Genomic DNA, 16,472 nt, shown 5'->3' with positions numbered 1-16,472 from the left:
GGGCAGGGGCGGCTGCAGCTAGGGGTCCCCAACTGCCCGGGGCCTCACGCCTCGGCCAGAGGCGTGAGGTCCGGGCAGGGGCGGAGCCCACTATAGGGGGGTGGCTGCAGCTGGGGGTCCCCACTGCCCGGGCCCCACGCCTGGGCCAGAGGCGTAAGGCCCAGGCAGGGGCGGAGTCCACGATCGGGGGGCGGCTGCAGCTGCGGGCTGAGGCTGCATGGGCGGCGTGGGCGATCGTAGGGAGCTGGGGGTCCCCTGCCCACCCTGATCTGGGACACCCTTCAGGGCAAACCAGCTGGCTCCCACCCGTGCACCAGGCTTCTATCCTATATAATAAAAGGGTAATATGCACATGCAATTTTTTTCCCCAAATATATTTTATTGATTTTTTACAGAGAGGAAGGGAGAGGGATAGAGAGTTAGAAACATCGATGAGAGCGAAACTTCGATCAGCTGCCTCCTGCACACCCCCTACTGGGGATGTGTACGCAACCAGAGTACATGCCCTTGACGAGAATCGAACCTGGGACCCTTCAGTCCGCAGGCCGATGCTCTATCCACTGAGCCAAACCCGTTAGGGCGGTAATGTGCAAATTGACCCTAACAGCAGAACGACTGGGAATGACTGGTCACTATGATACACACTGACCGCCAGGAGGCAGATGCTCAATGCAGGAGCTGCCCCCTGGTAGTCAGTGCACTCCCACAGGGGGAGCTCTGCTCAGCCACAAGCCAGGCTGAAGGCATCACATTGGCGATGGTGGGAGCCTCTCCTGCCTCCTCAGCAGCTCTGTGGATGTTCAACTGCAGCTTCGGCCCGCTAGCAAGTGGACATCCCCCAAGAAATGTATCACTGCCAGCTTAGGCACAATCCCCCGGGGAGCAGGCCTAAGCCAGCAGGTGGACATCCCCTGAGGGGTCCCAGACTGCGAGAGGGCACAGGCTGGGCTGAGGGATCCCCGAGTGCACAAACTTTTGTGCACCGGGCCTCTAGTTTAATAATAAAAAAAAAGAATAAGTTCGGTTTCTGCCATAAGCAGCTGGATGTTAACCATACATTTCCAGTCTCATGGTAAGCATTCAATGAATATGCAGTGGCCTAAGGAAGTGATTTATGTAAAGATTTAATTTTATACATCTTGTTCAGAAATCACTGAGTTTCTTCGGTTCAAAAAGTATCTCAATGCAATGACAAGTAGAGACTAGAAAGCCCCATTCAGTGAAATAGAATACTATATAATAAAACCCTAGTATGTCAATTGACCAAACAGCAGAATGACTGGTCACTATGACGTGCACTGACCACCAGGGGGCAGATGCTCAAGGCAGGAGCTGCCCCCTGGTGATCAGTGTGCTCCCACAGGGGGAACGCTGCTCAGCCAGAAGCTGAGCTGGCAAGCATAGCAGTGGTGACGTGGCCTCTCCCGCCTCCGAGGCAGTGCTAAGAACCCCTTGGAGGATGTCCCAGACTGCTAGAGGGCGCAGGCTGGGCTGAGGGACCACCCCCTCCAGTGCATGAGTGTTGTGCACCGGGCCTCTAGTATGATATAATAATCCAGAAAAACCCTCACCTGATGGAGGAGTTGGGGCTGGGGAACTGAATGCATCAAAATTGGAGGGCATTGAAAGCCTGATACTCATATCTGCCCAACAACCATATCACATGGAACTCATCAGTGTCCCTAAACAATCGACTGTCTTATCTCCAAATATTCACATAACTATCTCATGGGATCCAGAATTTAAAGGGTCACCAGCACACCATTCTTCCAAGTCGTAACCTGGAGCCTAGCTACAGTGTCTATAAATGACTCATCGACATAGGCCATACCCTGAAGAATCTCAGCACTCCCTGGTTTCTCTCCTGAGTCTAAAACTCTGAATCATATCCCATGTGCATGTGATTAAGATTAAAAAAAATGTTAATGTAAACAGTTATTATAAATACTGATGATATTGACTGGGGAGTAGAGTCCCTGGAATCCCTCTAGGTTTTAGGCCCCTCATTTTTCAGTCTCTTCATCCCCTGAGAAAATGAATAAAAGATAAAAAGGCTATGCTCTGCAGGTGTGTCTCGTCCCCAGCTAGAATTAAATGTCTTTCTCCCTGTGCCTCACCTGCTCCATACCCTTTCCTTCTTTCTTTTTCTATGTCTCCCCCCAGTTGTGTTATGTTACCTTCTCTATCTCTCTGTTCTTATCCTGGAGTTATCCTCTTCCAGCCATCTACTGGCTTTCTAACCCAGCACCAACATCAAAACTAGTTGTCTGTGAGTATTATCTGAATGTGGTTAATGGTGATAGTGGGAGAAGTCTTGGGAAAGCAGAATGAGAAAAAATAGGCAGTGTTAAAGGACCTTGTGGTCGGCAGAATAATATAGCCCCTCAAAGATATACACAACCAAATCTCTGGAACCTGTACATGTTATTTATATGGCAAAGAAAATTTATGTAGATAATCAACTGATTTAAAATAAGGGTATTATACTGAATTATCTGGGTGATTCCAGTATAATCACAATGGTCTTTAAAAGCAGAAGAAGGAAATAGAAAAGTTTTGAGTCAGAGAGATATGAAGTCACATTTCTAAAAAGTTTAGAGGAAGATTAAATCTACTGTTATTACCTTTGAAGATGGAAGAAGAGTCAATAAGCCAAGGGAATATATATATATATATTCAGCAGTGACTGACTTGAAATATCAGTTTTCTACTGAGACTGTATTACTGGTTATTCTATGTGAAATCTTGCCTTTTTCCATGCTGGAAGAAACACATGGAGACAGAAATTATATTCTCAAAAAGAGTTCTTAATCATTAATGCAGGGTTGGCCACATATCTGGGAAAAAGACTTCAAGAGAATAGTAAAAATAATGCAAAGCTTAATACAAACATCTGATTGTTTGGTAAATATATGTATAACCCATGAACACAGATGATAGTGTGGTGAAGGCCTGGGAGGTAGGTTTGGGGTGGAGGGATTAAAGTGGGATATCTGTAATACTTTCAAAAGTAAAGATATATTTAAAAAAAGAACTGCGATTGCACAAGCAGGGCAATAGAGACATGGTTTAGTAAAACTGGAGAAAGTTTCCTGGAGACATTAACACTTGTCAGGGTCAGAGCAATGAGTAGAATTTAGTCATAGTGAGAAAAGACAAGATTGCATCTAAGGAAAAAGCAGCAATACAAGCAATGGGGTGTAAGAGTGATGGAGAAATACGGGGAGTCCTCTATGAATACATTTTAGGGAAGAATGTGAGACACATTCATATAGGTAGAACCACTCTATATAGGGAAAGTATTGACTGTAAAACAGGAAATAAAAATAATTGTTGGCACAACAGGTGCAATTACATGCTTTTAAGCAATGTGAGTGTTTTGGTAATTTTATATTTTAAAGAGATCAATATGGTAGCATCAGAAGAGAAGGGTTTGCAATATATTGAAAGAACCAAAATTCTTTTTTAAAAAGTGTTTTTATTGATTTTAGAGAGAGGAAGGGAGCGGGAGAGAGAAACGCTGATTGGCTGCCTCCTGCAGGCCCCCTACTGGGGATCAAGCCCACAACCCTGGCATGTGCCCTGACCAGGAATGGAACTGGTTTCTTCTTGGTGCATGGGATGATGCTCAAACAACTGAGCCACACCAGCCAGGATAGAACCAAAACTCTTATTCTATGGTTCCAATTAGTGAGTAAGATGATTTGAGTAGATGAGGAAGTAGAGAAGAAAAAGAAGTAGGCCGATCAAACAGGGATTTCAAATAAGGATCATAAGAGCTGGAAGATGAGAGATAGGGGCTGAAGGAGGAAGAAGGGTTACCACCAACTCTCAGATCACTATGTTCTAGCAGTGGGAGAACAATGTGATGACATATGGGGTAGCTGATCAGGAAGTTGGCAGGTAGAAGAAGATAATGAGCCTTGGAACACTATTTATGAGTTGAAAAAGAATATTTAGATAGAGATTGTCTTCCAGATATTGAAGAGGTGGGAGTAAATTCTGAGCAGTAGTAGATTGAGTCCTAGTGATACATTGGCATTAAAAAATGCAGATTTTTTAATTAACACATGGCCCCTTATTTATTTAAATGGATATTCTTTAGATTTGTGTCAAGTAGGATATTTTACATCTTTGAGAAACCTCAAACTGAGTTATTTGGTGAGAGCAAGACAACCTTGGAATTTTAATTGACAACAAAGGACCAATATGCTCCTAGGTCATAGTTCTAGTGGGACATGGTTCCAATATAGTAATAATACAGTTATGGTAAGGTAATATTTATACATGGGTAATAATTAAGGTTTTTGGGAAGCTTTTAGTAAATGCTGTAGAGGTTGTGAGAAGAAGTAGATTGCATTTTTTCTTCTAGTGTTTGTTAAGAGATAGGATAGGAGGTATCCCAGTGATGGAAAAGACTTAAAAAAGGATTTTGTGAACAGTCAGTCCCCAGAATTAAATGTGGTATTTTGTCGTCAGGGAATGACAATCAACATGATGACCACATTGAATTTGACAACTTTTAATCCAGACTCCTTCATTTTGGTGGGGATCCCAGGGCTGGAGCAGTTTCACATCTGGATTGGAATTCCTTTCTGTACCATCTACCTTGTGGCTCTTGTAGGTAATGGCATTCTTCTCTACCTCATCACTATGGACCGCAGCCTCCACGAACCCATGTTCTTCTTCCTCTCCATGTTGGCCTCTACGGACCTCATATTGTGCAACACATGTGTTCCCAAAATGCTTGGCATATTATGGTTGAAAGCTCAGAAAATCACATTTTCTGGCTGCCTCACCCAGTTGTTCTTTCTCCACTTCAGCTTCTTTCTGGACTCAGCCATATTATTGGGTATGGCATTTGATCGCTACCTGGCCATTTGCTCCCCCTTGAGGTACAGCAGTGTCTTGACACCTAGAACAATTGTCAAGATCTTGGCAGGCATTGTTGGTCGGAGCTTTAGTATCATTTTGCCTGTTGTTTTCCTGGTGAAGCGTTTGCCCTTCTGCAGGACACGTATCATCCCTCACACATACTGTGAGCACATAGCGGTGGCCCGGCTCTCCTGTGCTAGTATCTCCATCAATATCTGGTATGGCTTTACTATGCCTCTAATGGCGATTATGTCAGACCTGATCCTCATTGGTATTTCCTACACTCTCATTCTTCGTGCTGTTTTTCACCTTCCGTCTAGAGATGCCCGCCAGAAAGCGCTCAGCACCTGTGGGTCTCATGTCAGTGTCATTCTCATATTCTACACATCAGCCTTGTTCTCTGCCGTTACACATCGCTTCGGCCACAACATCTCTCTCACCTTTCACATCATGTTTGCTAATCTCTATGTAGCAATCCCTCCTGCACTCAATCCCATCATTTATGGTGTAAAAACAAAGCAGATCAGGGACAAGGTTGTCCTTCTACTCTTTCCTAAAGGGAACAGTGACCTGGGGATGAGGACATAGAAAATGAGATTGTGGGAAGTCAAGTAATTATATTTATTTAATATAATTTATTTGTCAGACAGAGAAAAACAAATACCATGTGATTTCACTTATATGTGAAATATAAAGAACAAAATAAATAAACAAAACAGATGCAGAGAACAAACTGATAGTTGCCTGATAGGAGCGGGGCTGGGGGCTTGGTGAAAAATATGGGATTAAGAAGTACAAATAGGTAGTTAAAAAATAGTCATGGGAATGCAAAAATCAGCATAGGGAACACAGTCAATAATCTTGTAATAACTATGCATGATGTCAGATGGCTGCTAAAATTATGGGTGGGGATCACTTTTTAAATTACATAATTGCCTAAGCATTGTGCTGTACACCTGAAACTAATATAAAGTAATATTGAATATTGACTGTAATTGAAAAATAAAATAGAAAACCACAATGACAACAACAAAATAGAATTTCTTATGTAAATCACTAGCAGAAAGCCCTCCAATAATGGATCCAATGGTTATAAATTTCAAGACTTCATTTCTCCTGGAGAAAATAATTGACAGAATTAAAGAAAGAGAGGTAAGGATTATTCAAGTCTCAAGAAAATGGTGGGCATCAGATGGAAGTATCCTAATTTTCTACCATCAAAAACATAAATGCACAAAATTTTTACTCTTTCTTTGCTCCCTTTATCATGTTTCAATTTTCTCTCCTTAAAATAAAAGAAAAGCTGGTACTTACCTCATAGTCTTGTTGTGAGGTTAAATTTGTCTAACATACAGTCAACTCATAAATTCAATAATCATCGTTATGGTGAAAAGTCTAAATAAAGCCCACTCCCAATTCTTTCTCTGTCCTACATAGTTAATTCTCTATTTGATAACTTCTCTTGACTATCCCATTTTCAAAATCCACCTGAAAAAAATACCATCTGTTTCTCTTCCTTTCTTCATGATCAACAGATTCTCTCTAACTCTCTATATTAACTAAATGGTACAAAAGTCAACTAGTTTCTCATGTCAAAAATCTGTTTGTTTGTTTATGTATTTATTTATTTATTTTCTTTAATTATTTCAAACTTAATTTACTATTGATTATGCCTTCTTAATATCCTTAAATTCATTTATGTTTCACATTAAGATGTGATCACTACTTTATCTCTGCCTTGGATTTTTCTCAGCAGCCTCCTTTAAGAATTTGCTATCTTCACTTTTTTCTCTCCCATCTAATTTTTCACTCAAAAACTAGAGTGCTATTACTCTAAACTTCAACTAGATTATGTCAGTCCTTTACTTAAAATCATTGAACATCATTGAACAGTTACTCATTTTGCTTAGAATAAAACCCCAATATTCTAACATGTCTTCAAAGACCTTTATCACATGATTGGTGCTAAATATTTATTGCTTGCACTGACCTTACATTATGCTAAGTGAAAAAAGCCGTCACAAAAGGCTGACATATTGTATGGTTCCGTTTTTGTCAAAAGTTCAAGAATAGGCACATCCATACTGACAGAAAGTTAATCAGTGTTACCAGGTTATTGGTAGAAGATCAAATAAAGAGTGACTGCTTAGCCCAGCCAGCATGGCTTAGTGGTTGAGTGTCGACCTATGAACCTGGAGGTCACAGTTCAATTCGCTGTGTGGGTACATGCCCAGGTTGTGGGCTCTATCCCCAGTGTGGGGCATGCAGGACACAGCCGATCAATTATTCTCTCTCATCATTGATGTTTCTATATCACTCCTTCTCCATTCCTCTCTGAAATAAATAAAAATATATTTTAAAAAAGAGTGCTTAATGAGTATGGGGTTTGTTTTAAGGGTGATGAAAATGTTCTGCAATTAGATAGTGGCATTAGTTGTACAACATTGTAAATGTACTAAAAACCAGTAAATTAAAATGGTTAAAATGGTGAATTTTATGTTATGTGAATCTTACCTTAATAAAGAAGTTTAAAAATATACTCAATATATGCAAATTATATATGAAGAGCCTATAGTAATAAGTGTGCCTGATTCCAATGTCTCTGTTCTTATCCACTCATAATCCTACCTCCCAGTGAGGCAGGATTTCTCTATACTGACTTCAGTCCTTCACATCTGAGTTAAACCAGCACTGAAATTTTCAGGCTCACCCTAATCCCAGTATCTCAGGCCTAATAAGAGCTGCAATCAGTGATGTGCTGGAGCTTTTCATACTGACTCGTAAGAGCAAAGTGTTAAATTTTTAAGAATTTTGCCAGGAAGTCACTTGAAATCAGTCATAGTGGAAGTGTCTACACATTGTGACTCAGCAAATCTTCAAATCAAACCCCCCAAAGTTAGTTATTAAGCATTCACCAGCACACCACTGGCTTTTGAAGTTCACTCACCAGCCTGGGTGTGGCCCTGGCCATGATGTCTTAACTTAGAACTTGAGCTTCAGCCACTACTGGGCTCTTTTCTTCTGACCTGTGACTTTTATGTCCCCTGGTCATTTTTTCCCCAATGATCCTTCATATACCTAAGCCTGGTGATATTGTTGGGATGGGGGAGGAACACATTACTGTGATTTAGATAGGCTCCTTTAGGTATGTGTATTTATGTGGCTACAGGGAATAGAGTGGGAAGGAGAGACAAGGATGGGCATAGGGACGGCAGCCACCCAAGACTTACAGGGTTGAGAAGACCATTTATACTGGAAGTTTGAAATGATCCCATGTTGGGTCTTAAATATTCATGTTATCAATTTTATCCTGAATGTACACAAGTATTCTGGATCAGGGACAGATTATCATTATTCACATAAAAAGCAAATAATAATTGTGTGGTCCCTCACACCCAATTCTTAGCTCCAGGGCTATACAATGAAGTCCAGGTTAAATGTCATATGAATATAAAGTCAAGAAATTAGGAGAACTGTATTTTCTCTGATTATAAAATCCAGAGAGACTGCTCCTGCTCTCTCTACCTTCCCTTCTTCTGAGAAAGTTTCTTCGGAGACTGATGGGAAATAAATCTCTCTGGGGAAAAGATAAGACCATTGTCTTTATCTCTAAAACCCAGCCAAGTCTCCATGCTTTTGGAGTTTAGTTAATCTCTCTGGAGTCCTCTCACTATCTATAGTTATCTCATCACTATAGTTAGACATTAATTTCCCAAAACCTGGTCTTAGCCCAGGATTCCAAGATTTTGACAAAATTTATTTAGAAAGTCCGACTTTGGAAAAAAACAAAAATGTATTTTCTCTACATCCCACAATAGGCCAGAAATCTGAGCAGACAGCTGGAAAGAAAGAAGTTCCATGGTTATGGAGCAAGGTAAAATTTCTTTGAAAATTTCCATAGGGGATTTTGAAGGATTGAGTACCTGCACCTGAATTATGCCTGTCTGTGTCATCCTCTGTCTTAATGGGTGATGCAACCTAACTGGTTTGGCTCAGTGGATTGAGCACCGGCCTGAGGACTAAAGAGTCCCAGGTTAGATTCCAGTCAAGGCCATGTACCTTGGTTGAGGGCAAATTCCCAGTAGGGAGTGTGCAGGAGGCAGCTGATCGATGTTTCTCTCTGATTGATGTTTCTAACTCTCTATCCCTCTCCCTTCCTCTCTATAAAAAAAAAATCAATAAAATATATTTTAAAAATAAATAAATAAAGTGGATTATGCACATCTGATAGGCTGCTTCACTGTAGGTAGATGAACCCTGGTGGGAAAATAAAGAAGGATGGAGCTAGAAGGACTTTGCCGTAGACAAAGGACAGGGTTTTTGCTTTGTTTGTTCTTAGCCTTTGACCATAAGGAGGGTGAAAGCTCATAACAGAGAACATAATGACATTAATGACAGTGACACAACACATTTGTACAGAATTTTATAGTTTCTGAAGTGCTTTAGCATCTACTCTTTTATTGGATCTTCATACAACAATCCTGTAAGATAGATGTTAAAAAGTTTAAAAAGAGGAGGGCTGTATAGGACACCCAGCATCCAAGGCAGATTATATCTCCCAATGCTTTACTTAATTATCTTGTACTTTTTTTTATCTTCCAAAATCATGTACTTACAGCAGTAAATGTAATTTCATTTGTGTGCATGGTGCTATCTCGCATGACCAGGTATGCACATTTGTATAACAAGACTGTTCAAGTCTTTTGTGAATAAGATGAGCTAGAAGGGAGGTGGCCTTGGTGTTTCCCCAATTTGTACACAATGTTGGTGTTTACTCATTCTAATTTATATTCATCATAGCTGTTGGGGAGGACTCAGAGATCTAAAATTTGAATAGCAGATAGAAATAGAGATGTTATGTTATTAAATACTGCAGAACCTTATGGGCATGCAAAAATAGAAGTTTGTTAAGACCCTGATTTTCAGGAACCTAGTTACCTCTGAGATAAGGAACTCATGCAATTTCGATCATCCCTAAAAAAAAAAATAGACTAATTTCACAGCAAGTACAGTCTATCCTGAATGAAAACTGTCTTTCCTCTTTTCTAATAGGACCTTTCCTTCTGGCCTATAAGAAACCACAGTGCTATCCAGTCAAACTCAGCAATACTTCCCTTTTGAAGAAAATACAAGGGCCACTCGTTCACGAATTTGTTTGGTCTTTACTCCATAGATAACTGGGTTCATCATGGGGGGAACAAGAACATACAGGTTGGCCAGCAGGATGTGGACATGCTTGGGGATTTTTCTGCCAAAGCGCTGAGCAATGACAGTGAAAATCCCTGGAAGGTAGAACATGAGGATGACACAGACATGGGAACCACAGGTGCTGAGCGCTTTCATCCGAGCATCATGGGATGGCAGCCTGAAGACTGCCCGCAGAATAAGCCCATAGGAGACGACGATTGTCACCATATCTAGCATAACACTGAGCAATGGCACAGAGATTCCATACCAAATATTGATGGTGATATCAGCACAAGCCAGCTTTGCCAGCCCCATGTGTTCACAGAATGTGTGGGCAATGATGTTTGTCCGGCAGAAGGGCAGGCGTTTCACAAGGAAGACAATAGGGAAAACAGTTGCAAAACCCCTGAGCACTACAGCACCCCCTATTTTGCCAATGACACCATGGCTAAGAATGGTGGTATACCTTAGTGGGTAGCAGATGGCTACATAGCGGTCAAAAGCCATGGCCAAGAGAATGCCTGACTCCACTACAAAGGCAAAATGCATAAAAAAGAGCTGGGTTACACAACCACCAAAGGAGATGTCCACGTCATCAAACCAGAAGATGCTCAGAGCTTTGGGTACTGTGGATGTGGATAGGATCAGATCCCAAAAAGCAAGCAAGGAGAGGAAGAGGTACATAGGTTCATGAAGACTACGTTCCACTGCCACCACGTAGATCAGGATTCCATTTCCTGCCACAGCCACCAGGTACATCAGGCAGAAGGGGATGGAGATCCACATGTGTAGCTCCCTCAGTCCAGGGATGCCAATGAGGACAAACATATCGTAATTGACAGTGGAATAGTTGGGAGCTGACATGCTTGGATTATGGTATGAAACGCTCATCACTTATCTGTAAGGAGAAAGAACGTTAAAGAATTAGTCTGTCACACCCAATTAGTGTATATTTATTAAATCTCAGTGGGCTCAGATCTGCTGTAGAAAATCTCAGTTAATGAGTTTCTAACTACTCAGAGGTTTTAATTACAGACCCAAATGTGTGCAATGATCTGTTTTGCAGAGAAAGATTCCAAAGTTTCAAAGTGGGATCAAAGAATTTTTAAAAGATGTTTCCAAAGACAATCTATCAGCAGGCACTATTTTCTCACACAATTGACACAAACTTAAAATGATAGTCATACAAAATGGTGAAACTTATGATAATCAATTTTATTCTCTGACTAAACATTTTAAGACAAGAAAAAATAATGAATTTTTATAAAGGACATAAAAAATTAATAGAAACACAAAGTTTTGTTTCTTATTGAACTAAACAACAGTTCTGTTATCCAGTACACACATTTATCTAATAAACTGCTATTCTTTTATTTTTTTGTTATTCTTTTTTTAATTAGGCATTTAACATATTCAAAAGGTTGATGCATTGTGTTTGTTAAACTTAAATAACTACATAGATCATAAATGAAATGTGGATCTTGCTCTAATTCTAGTAATTTTTCCATCTCATTTTTCATGGTTGCCTAATCAACTATTGATTTATTGATTATTAAGAATCTATTGATCACCTATCATGTGTACAAAAAGACATCAACATGTGCATAAAAGGGGAAAAGGAGTTCAAAGCCTATAAAATAAATATCCTATAACATAGGGCACATAGGGTTATAATCTATGTGAACAAAGGTGTTGATATAAGTGTTTTCTGTTTCTATGTTTAATAAATGATTACCTGTTGATTACAGATATATTTTTGAAGTTGTATTATCATTATCACTACAGTTAGGGATGCTGCTACTTGAGATTGAGTGGAGCTTCAATGTATCACTTAGTGAGTACTTGTTCTGAAAGTTAGGATGAGATTCTGTACTAGAGTTTACCCAGATTATTCAAAAATATTACATTTCTATCCCAAAGTTTTCTTTATTATTACATCCCAACTTTATTACTTTAAAGAAGCATGATCAGAAATAAGTAATGAGCAATTAAAAAATTAAATCATAAATAAAAGTGGATACAACCATTTCTTATTTAAACTCTTCTTAAATAGATTTGATATACTTGATATTTCTTTATTTATTTAATTTTTAAAATTGTTGACAGTATTACTGATGTCCCACATTCCTCTCTCATTTACCCCTTCATTCAATCTCCCCCCTCCCCACACCCATCCCAGGCCTTCATCACACTATTGTCTGTGTCCATGGGCTATGCATATATGCATATATGTTCTTTGGTTAATCTCTTTCTGTCCCCCCCCACTCCCCTCCCCTCTTAGATCTTTCAGTCTGTTCCTTGTATCAATGTCTCTGGAACTATAAACTGACAAGATATATTTTTAACTTTTTAAAGTTGTGTGTGTGTGTGTGTGTGTGTGTGTGTGTGTGTGTGTGTATGAATTTGAATAAAATTAGTAAGCAAAAAAATTTTGTCCTTCAGGAAGACAGTAGTTGATCTCCTCAAATAACTCCTCCCAAAGATTTTGTGAAACCCTCCTACCTCATGCTAAATGGGTTTCATCACTGAAAAAGGAACTTATGATGAAACAAACTATACTCTTTAAAGAAGATGGAAATAAAAATCCCAACCTTTGAAATAGCCTAAAAATTAATAAATAATCTTCATTACAAAATAAATTACTTTTCTCATTAACAAAGAACAACACACTTTTTATTCAGTATCAGGAAAGGTAGACCTGCCCAAAGAAATGCTGTTTAAAATTTACCATTCATTATTAAATAAAAACAAGATCACAAAAACATGTTATGCTTGGTGTCATTGTGGAACAAATACCATATTTTCATAGGTAGGCTGTCTAGTAGATAAAACATAGAAATATAACTATTATATCTGGTTATGAACTAATGAATCACTTTATCTGAGAATTTTTCTATCATATGGAAAAATATTTTACTATTGTCAAATATATGGCAATAATTTGTTGAAGTCTGTTTCATTATTAAATTGAGTGCTAAAAATTTGGACTTTCATTAGAAGTTATTTTTTTATAATTTCTTTATTAATTTATTACATATGTATCCTTATCCCCAGACTACCGCCATCCCCCACCACTCATGCCCTCACCCCCTCACTAGAAGTTATTTAATTCATGTCACCAATCCTTAAAGGAATGTACATAATGTTCTCTCTAATCCATAGTAATTTAATTTTCTGTTGGACTAGCTCCAGGTTCATGAAGCATTTGGAGTTGAACCCTGAAGAATGTGGTATTGATTACTAGCACTTGAAATTTTTGTTGGTGCCATAAACTGGCATGGCAAAGAAAAGGGAGATACAGTTACCAAAGAATAGTGGTACGTATGGAACAATATATACTTGTTCTTTATTTCATATTAAGACATCTTCCTAATCTTACTTACAGTTAAAACGAGGGCTTTTTTTTTCTTACAAAGATTAACTTGCTGGGCAAAAAACAAACAAAACATCTCTGATGTGGTGTCTCAAGCTTTTAAAGTAGAAGAAGCTATATGTATCAGCCCAAACTTAATAGGTAACTAAAAAGTTAAAGTCAGGATTTAGCCACCCATAGAGAGAAGATTTGAGAAGCACCCACAGCATTCCTAACTTCCCTAACCTATGGAGAGCTCCCTTTCCCCAAACTACCCACCCAGGCTCATCTCAGATCAGGAGTTCTACCCTAGCTGGTTTGACTCAGTGGATGGAGCACTGGCCTATGGATCTAAGGGTTCCGGGTTCAATTCCAGTCAAGGGCACATACCTCGGTTGCAGGTTCTTCTGGTGTGCAGGAGGCAACCAGTCGATGTATTTCTCTTACATCGATATTTCTCTGTCTTTCCCTCTCTCTCTCTTCCACTCTCTCTAAAAATCAGTGGAAAAATATCCTTTGGTGAGAATTGAAAAAAAAGATTAGAACACTTTCTTGAAATAGACCCTATTGTGGTGAAGGCTTGGGAGGGGTGGGTGTGGGGAGGAAGGGGTCAAAGGGGGAAAAAAACAACAAAAACAAAGGGGACCTCTGTAATACTATCAACAATAAAGATACATTTAATAAAAAAAGCCTATTTCATTCAGAGGCCCCAGACTGCTGACATTCTCCTCATATGTGTGTCTGTGAGTAGAAAACTAGAAGGAGATCATCACAGCTGCAAAATATCACTGAGAAAGGCTCAGAGAGCAAGGTACAGAAGTGGACGTTATTCCTGGGAAAGAGCACCAGAGGCTGAACCTAGGGGTAGGGAAAAACCACTGCCGGGGGAGCAGGGGGATGTAGACCCAGAGAATGAGAAGCATGGGGAAGGGTAGTCAAAAAAGTACACCTTACCTCCTCTCCTGACCACGTGACCAGTGCACCGACACAGGAACGCCTTTTTGCAGTCTGCGTGGTGACAGCAACTGCTATGTGTCTGTGTGTCTAAGTTCCCTGGAAATGTTCCACCAGCTATGTGTGCAGCCTAGTTCACTCACCAGCATCCATTCCCTCAGTCACGGAAGGGAGACTCCCCACAGCACAGAATGAGCCTGAGAATACTTATTGCTCCTGGAAAGTCCGAAGGGAGTGACCTCAGGGACTTGGTGCTTGGTGCTGCCCCCAGCTAGATTGTAAACAAAAACAAATGAGTCAAGAAAATACTTCATTCCTTTTCGGCTGCACTGCCAATAACACCTTGATTGTTCATGTACTGAGCAGTGAGCCCATAGAGGTATCTAGGGCGGTGTCTAGGGCACAGACTTTAAAGGAGCACTTAAGACCCTGAGGGTCAATGCTCCCTTAATTTTGCGTCCTAGGCATCTCACTAGCCTCGTGTTACTCTCAGCTCTGGAGAGAACATTATTCAATTCATTCCTGTGACCTGTCAGCCTACCTAGCTCCACATCATCTCTGCCTGGACTACAGTGAAAGTGCTCAAACTAATTTTTCTGTCTTTAAAGCTTTACTCCAAGTGCATCTCACTTCATTCCAGTAGGAAGTCCTCATGACAGCCAGAATGAACTTTATACTATGTCAATTTCACTCTGTCACACTCCCTGGTGAAACCTTCCATTAGCCCCTTCATCCCTTAGCTTTTGGAATAAGACCCAACCAAGTCTGAAGGCACAAGAAACAAGTTCCTGCTCACCTCCCAAACTCTTCTGATTTCCTCCTTCCCTCTTCTCAGCCTCATCCACATCCAGGGTGTGTGCATGTCCAGGTGCAGACAGTTCTCCAACTCTCACTATGTTCTCATTTGCTTCTGCACATTTGAAATATTCTCTCTGCCTAACATGTTTCTATTACCATGGTTTGCCTTGAAAACTCCTATTTTTCCTTTAAAAGACAGCTCCAGTATAAACTTTTTGACCATCCCGCTCTCTTTCCTAACTATATCAGTGCCCTCTACTGTGTCCTCACAGCTCCTTGGTTTTTTTTTTTTTTTCTTATTTCTTGTCACTCTGTACTGAAATTGCCTGCTTCTGTGTGTGTGTTTTTCCCACTAATCAGTGATCTCCTTGAGGATAGTAAAAATCACCTTAGCCATATCTGCATCCACAGCATCTGTTGCACAGTAATTAGAATAAGATGAAACTTAAAAAGTCAACTGTCATGTAATGTCCCAAACAATTTGCAAAGTGCCTTACATACGACATCACAATCAATCCTCCGACTTATGATACAGGTAAGATCTCCATGTATACATGGACACATGAGGAATGGTGGAGTTGGCAAACTGCAGCCAGTAGTCAGTGTTTTGCCCTAAGTTCTTTCCTCTTAATCCCATCTTCCATGCTGTCCTGCAGACTACCTCAACCTGTAAGTGCATAAAGAAATAAATGGCAAACTGGGGCAGAGAACATGTTAGCTCAATACCAACTTTCAAGATAATTTCTTGAATAGGCTATTTACATACTAAAAAAGATTTCATTGCCCATAACTTTTATACTTTTTTTTTTTACAGTGAATAGTTTTTATATTTAGAATCCACCAACTGGACTCAGTGTAGATGTCCCAATTTTGTTTGCAGCATTCAAAGCATCATAGTTGGCAGCCAGTCAAACATATGCTTTCTTTTCTTCATCAGGCCTGATCAGGGTGTTGACTTTGGCTACTCCATGACATAGAGTTTCTTCACAGCCTATTTGATCTGACACTTGTTGGCTTTGACATCCACATGAACATACATGTATTGTTGTCTTCTATCTTCTTCCTGGCTTGCTTGGCAGTCAGGGGGAAACTGATGATGGCATAGTGGTCAAGCTTGTTTCTCCTACGGACTCTCTTCTGAGGATATTTTGGGCTGCCTTAGGGGCTGCAGTATCATGGGTAGGTGATGTGCAGATCTGTGTGTGTGTGTGTGTGTGTGTGTGTGTGTGTGTGTGTGACAGTAAGAATTTTATTATAAATCTGGTGTTACTGCATATTAGCCCTGATCAAATAAGCTATATTCTAG

General features: G+C 40.1%; 2 protein-coding genes across 2 annotated transcripts; one reads left to right on the top strand and one right to left on the bottom strand.

Annotated features, from left to right (window-relative positions):
* The first annotated feature begins 4,494 nt into the window (after positions 1-4,494).
* On the top strand, positions 4,495-5,463 carry LOC102441223 (olfactory receptor 52H1-like). The gene has a single exon (XM_006094635.1). It carries the CDS (start codon positions 4,495-4,497, stop codon positions 5,461-5,463), a length of 969 nt encoding a protein of 322 aa, XP_006094697.1.
* Positions 5,464-9,975: 4,512 nt separating this feature from the next.
* On the bottom strand, positions 9,976-10,926 carry LOC102440919 (olfactory receptor 52B2-like). The gene has a single exon (XM_006094634.1). The coding sequence runs from the start codon at positions 10,924-10,926 to the stop codon at positions 9,976-9,978; it is 951 nt and encodes a 316-aa protein (XP_006094696.1).
* Positions 10,927-16,472: the final 5,546 nt, after the last annotated feature.

The sequence above is a fragment of the Myotis lucifugus genome, unplaced genomic scaffold (genome assembly GCF_000147115.1).
Source record: "Myotis lucifugus unplaced genomic scaffold, Myoluc2.0 scaffold_138, whole genome shotgun sequence".
NCBI lineage: Eukaryota > Metazoa > Chordata > Mammalia > Chiroptera > Vespertilionidae > Myotis > Myotis lucifugus.
This window is presented reverse-complemented; position numbering and strand designations above follow the sequence as displayed.

What these genes read in the sequence shown, in the direction of transcription:
- LOC102441223 (XM_006094635.1), top strand. Translation starts at nt 4,495, where the DNA reads ATGATGACCACATTGAATTTGACAACTTTTAATCCAGACTCCTTCATT.
- LOC102440919 (XM_006094634.1), bottom strand. Translation starts at nt 10,926, where the DNA reads ATGTCAGCTCCCAACTATTCCACTGTCAATTACGATATGTTTGTCCTC.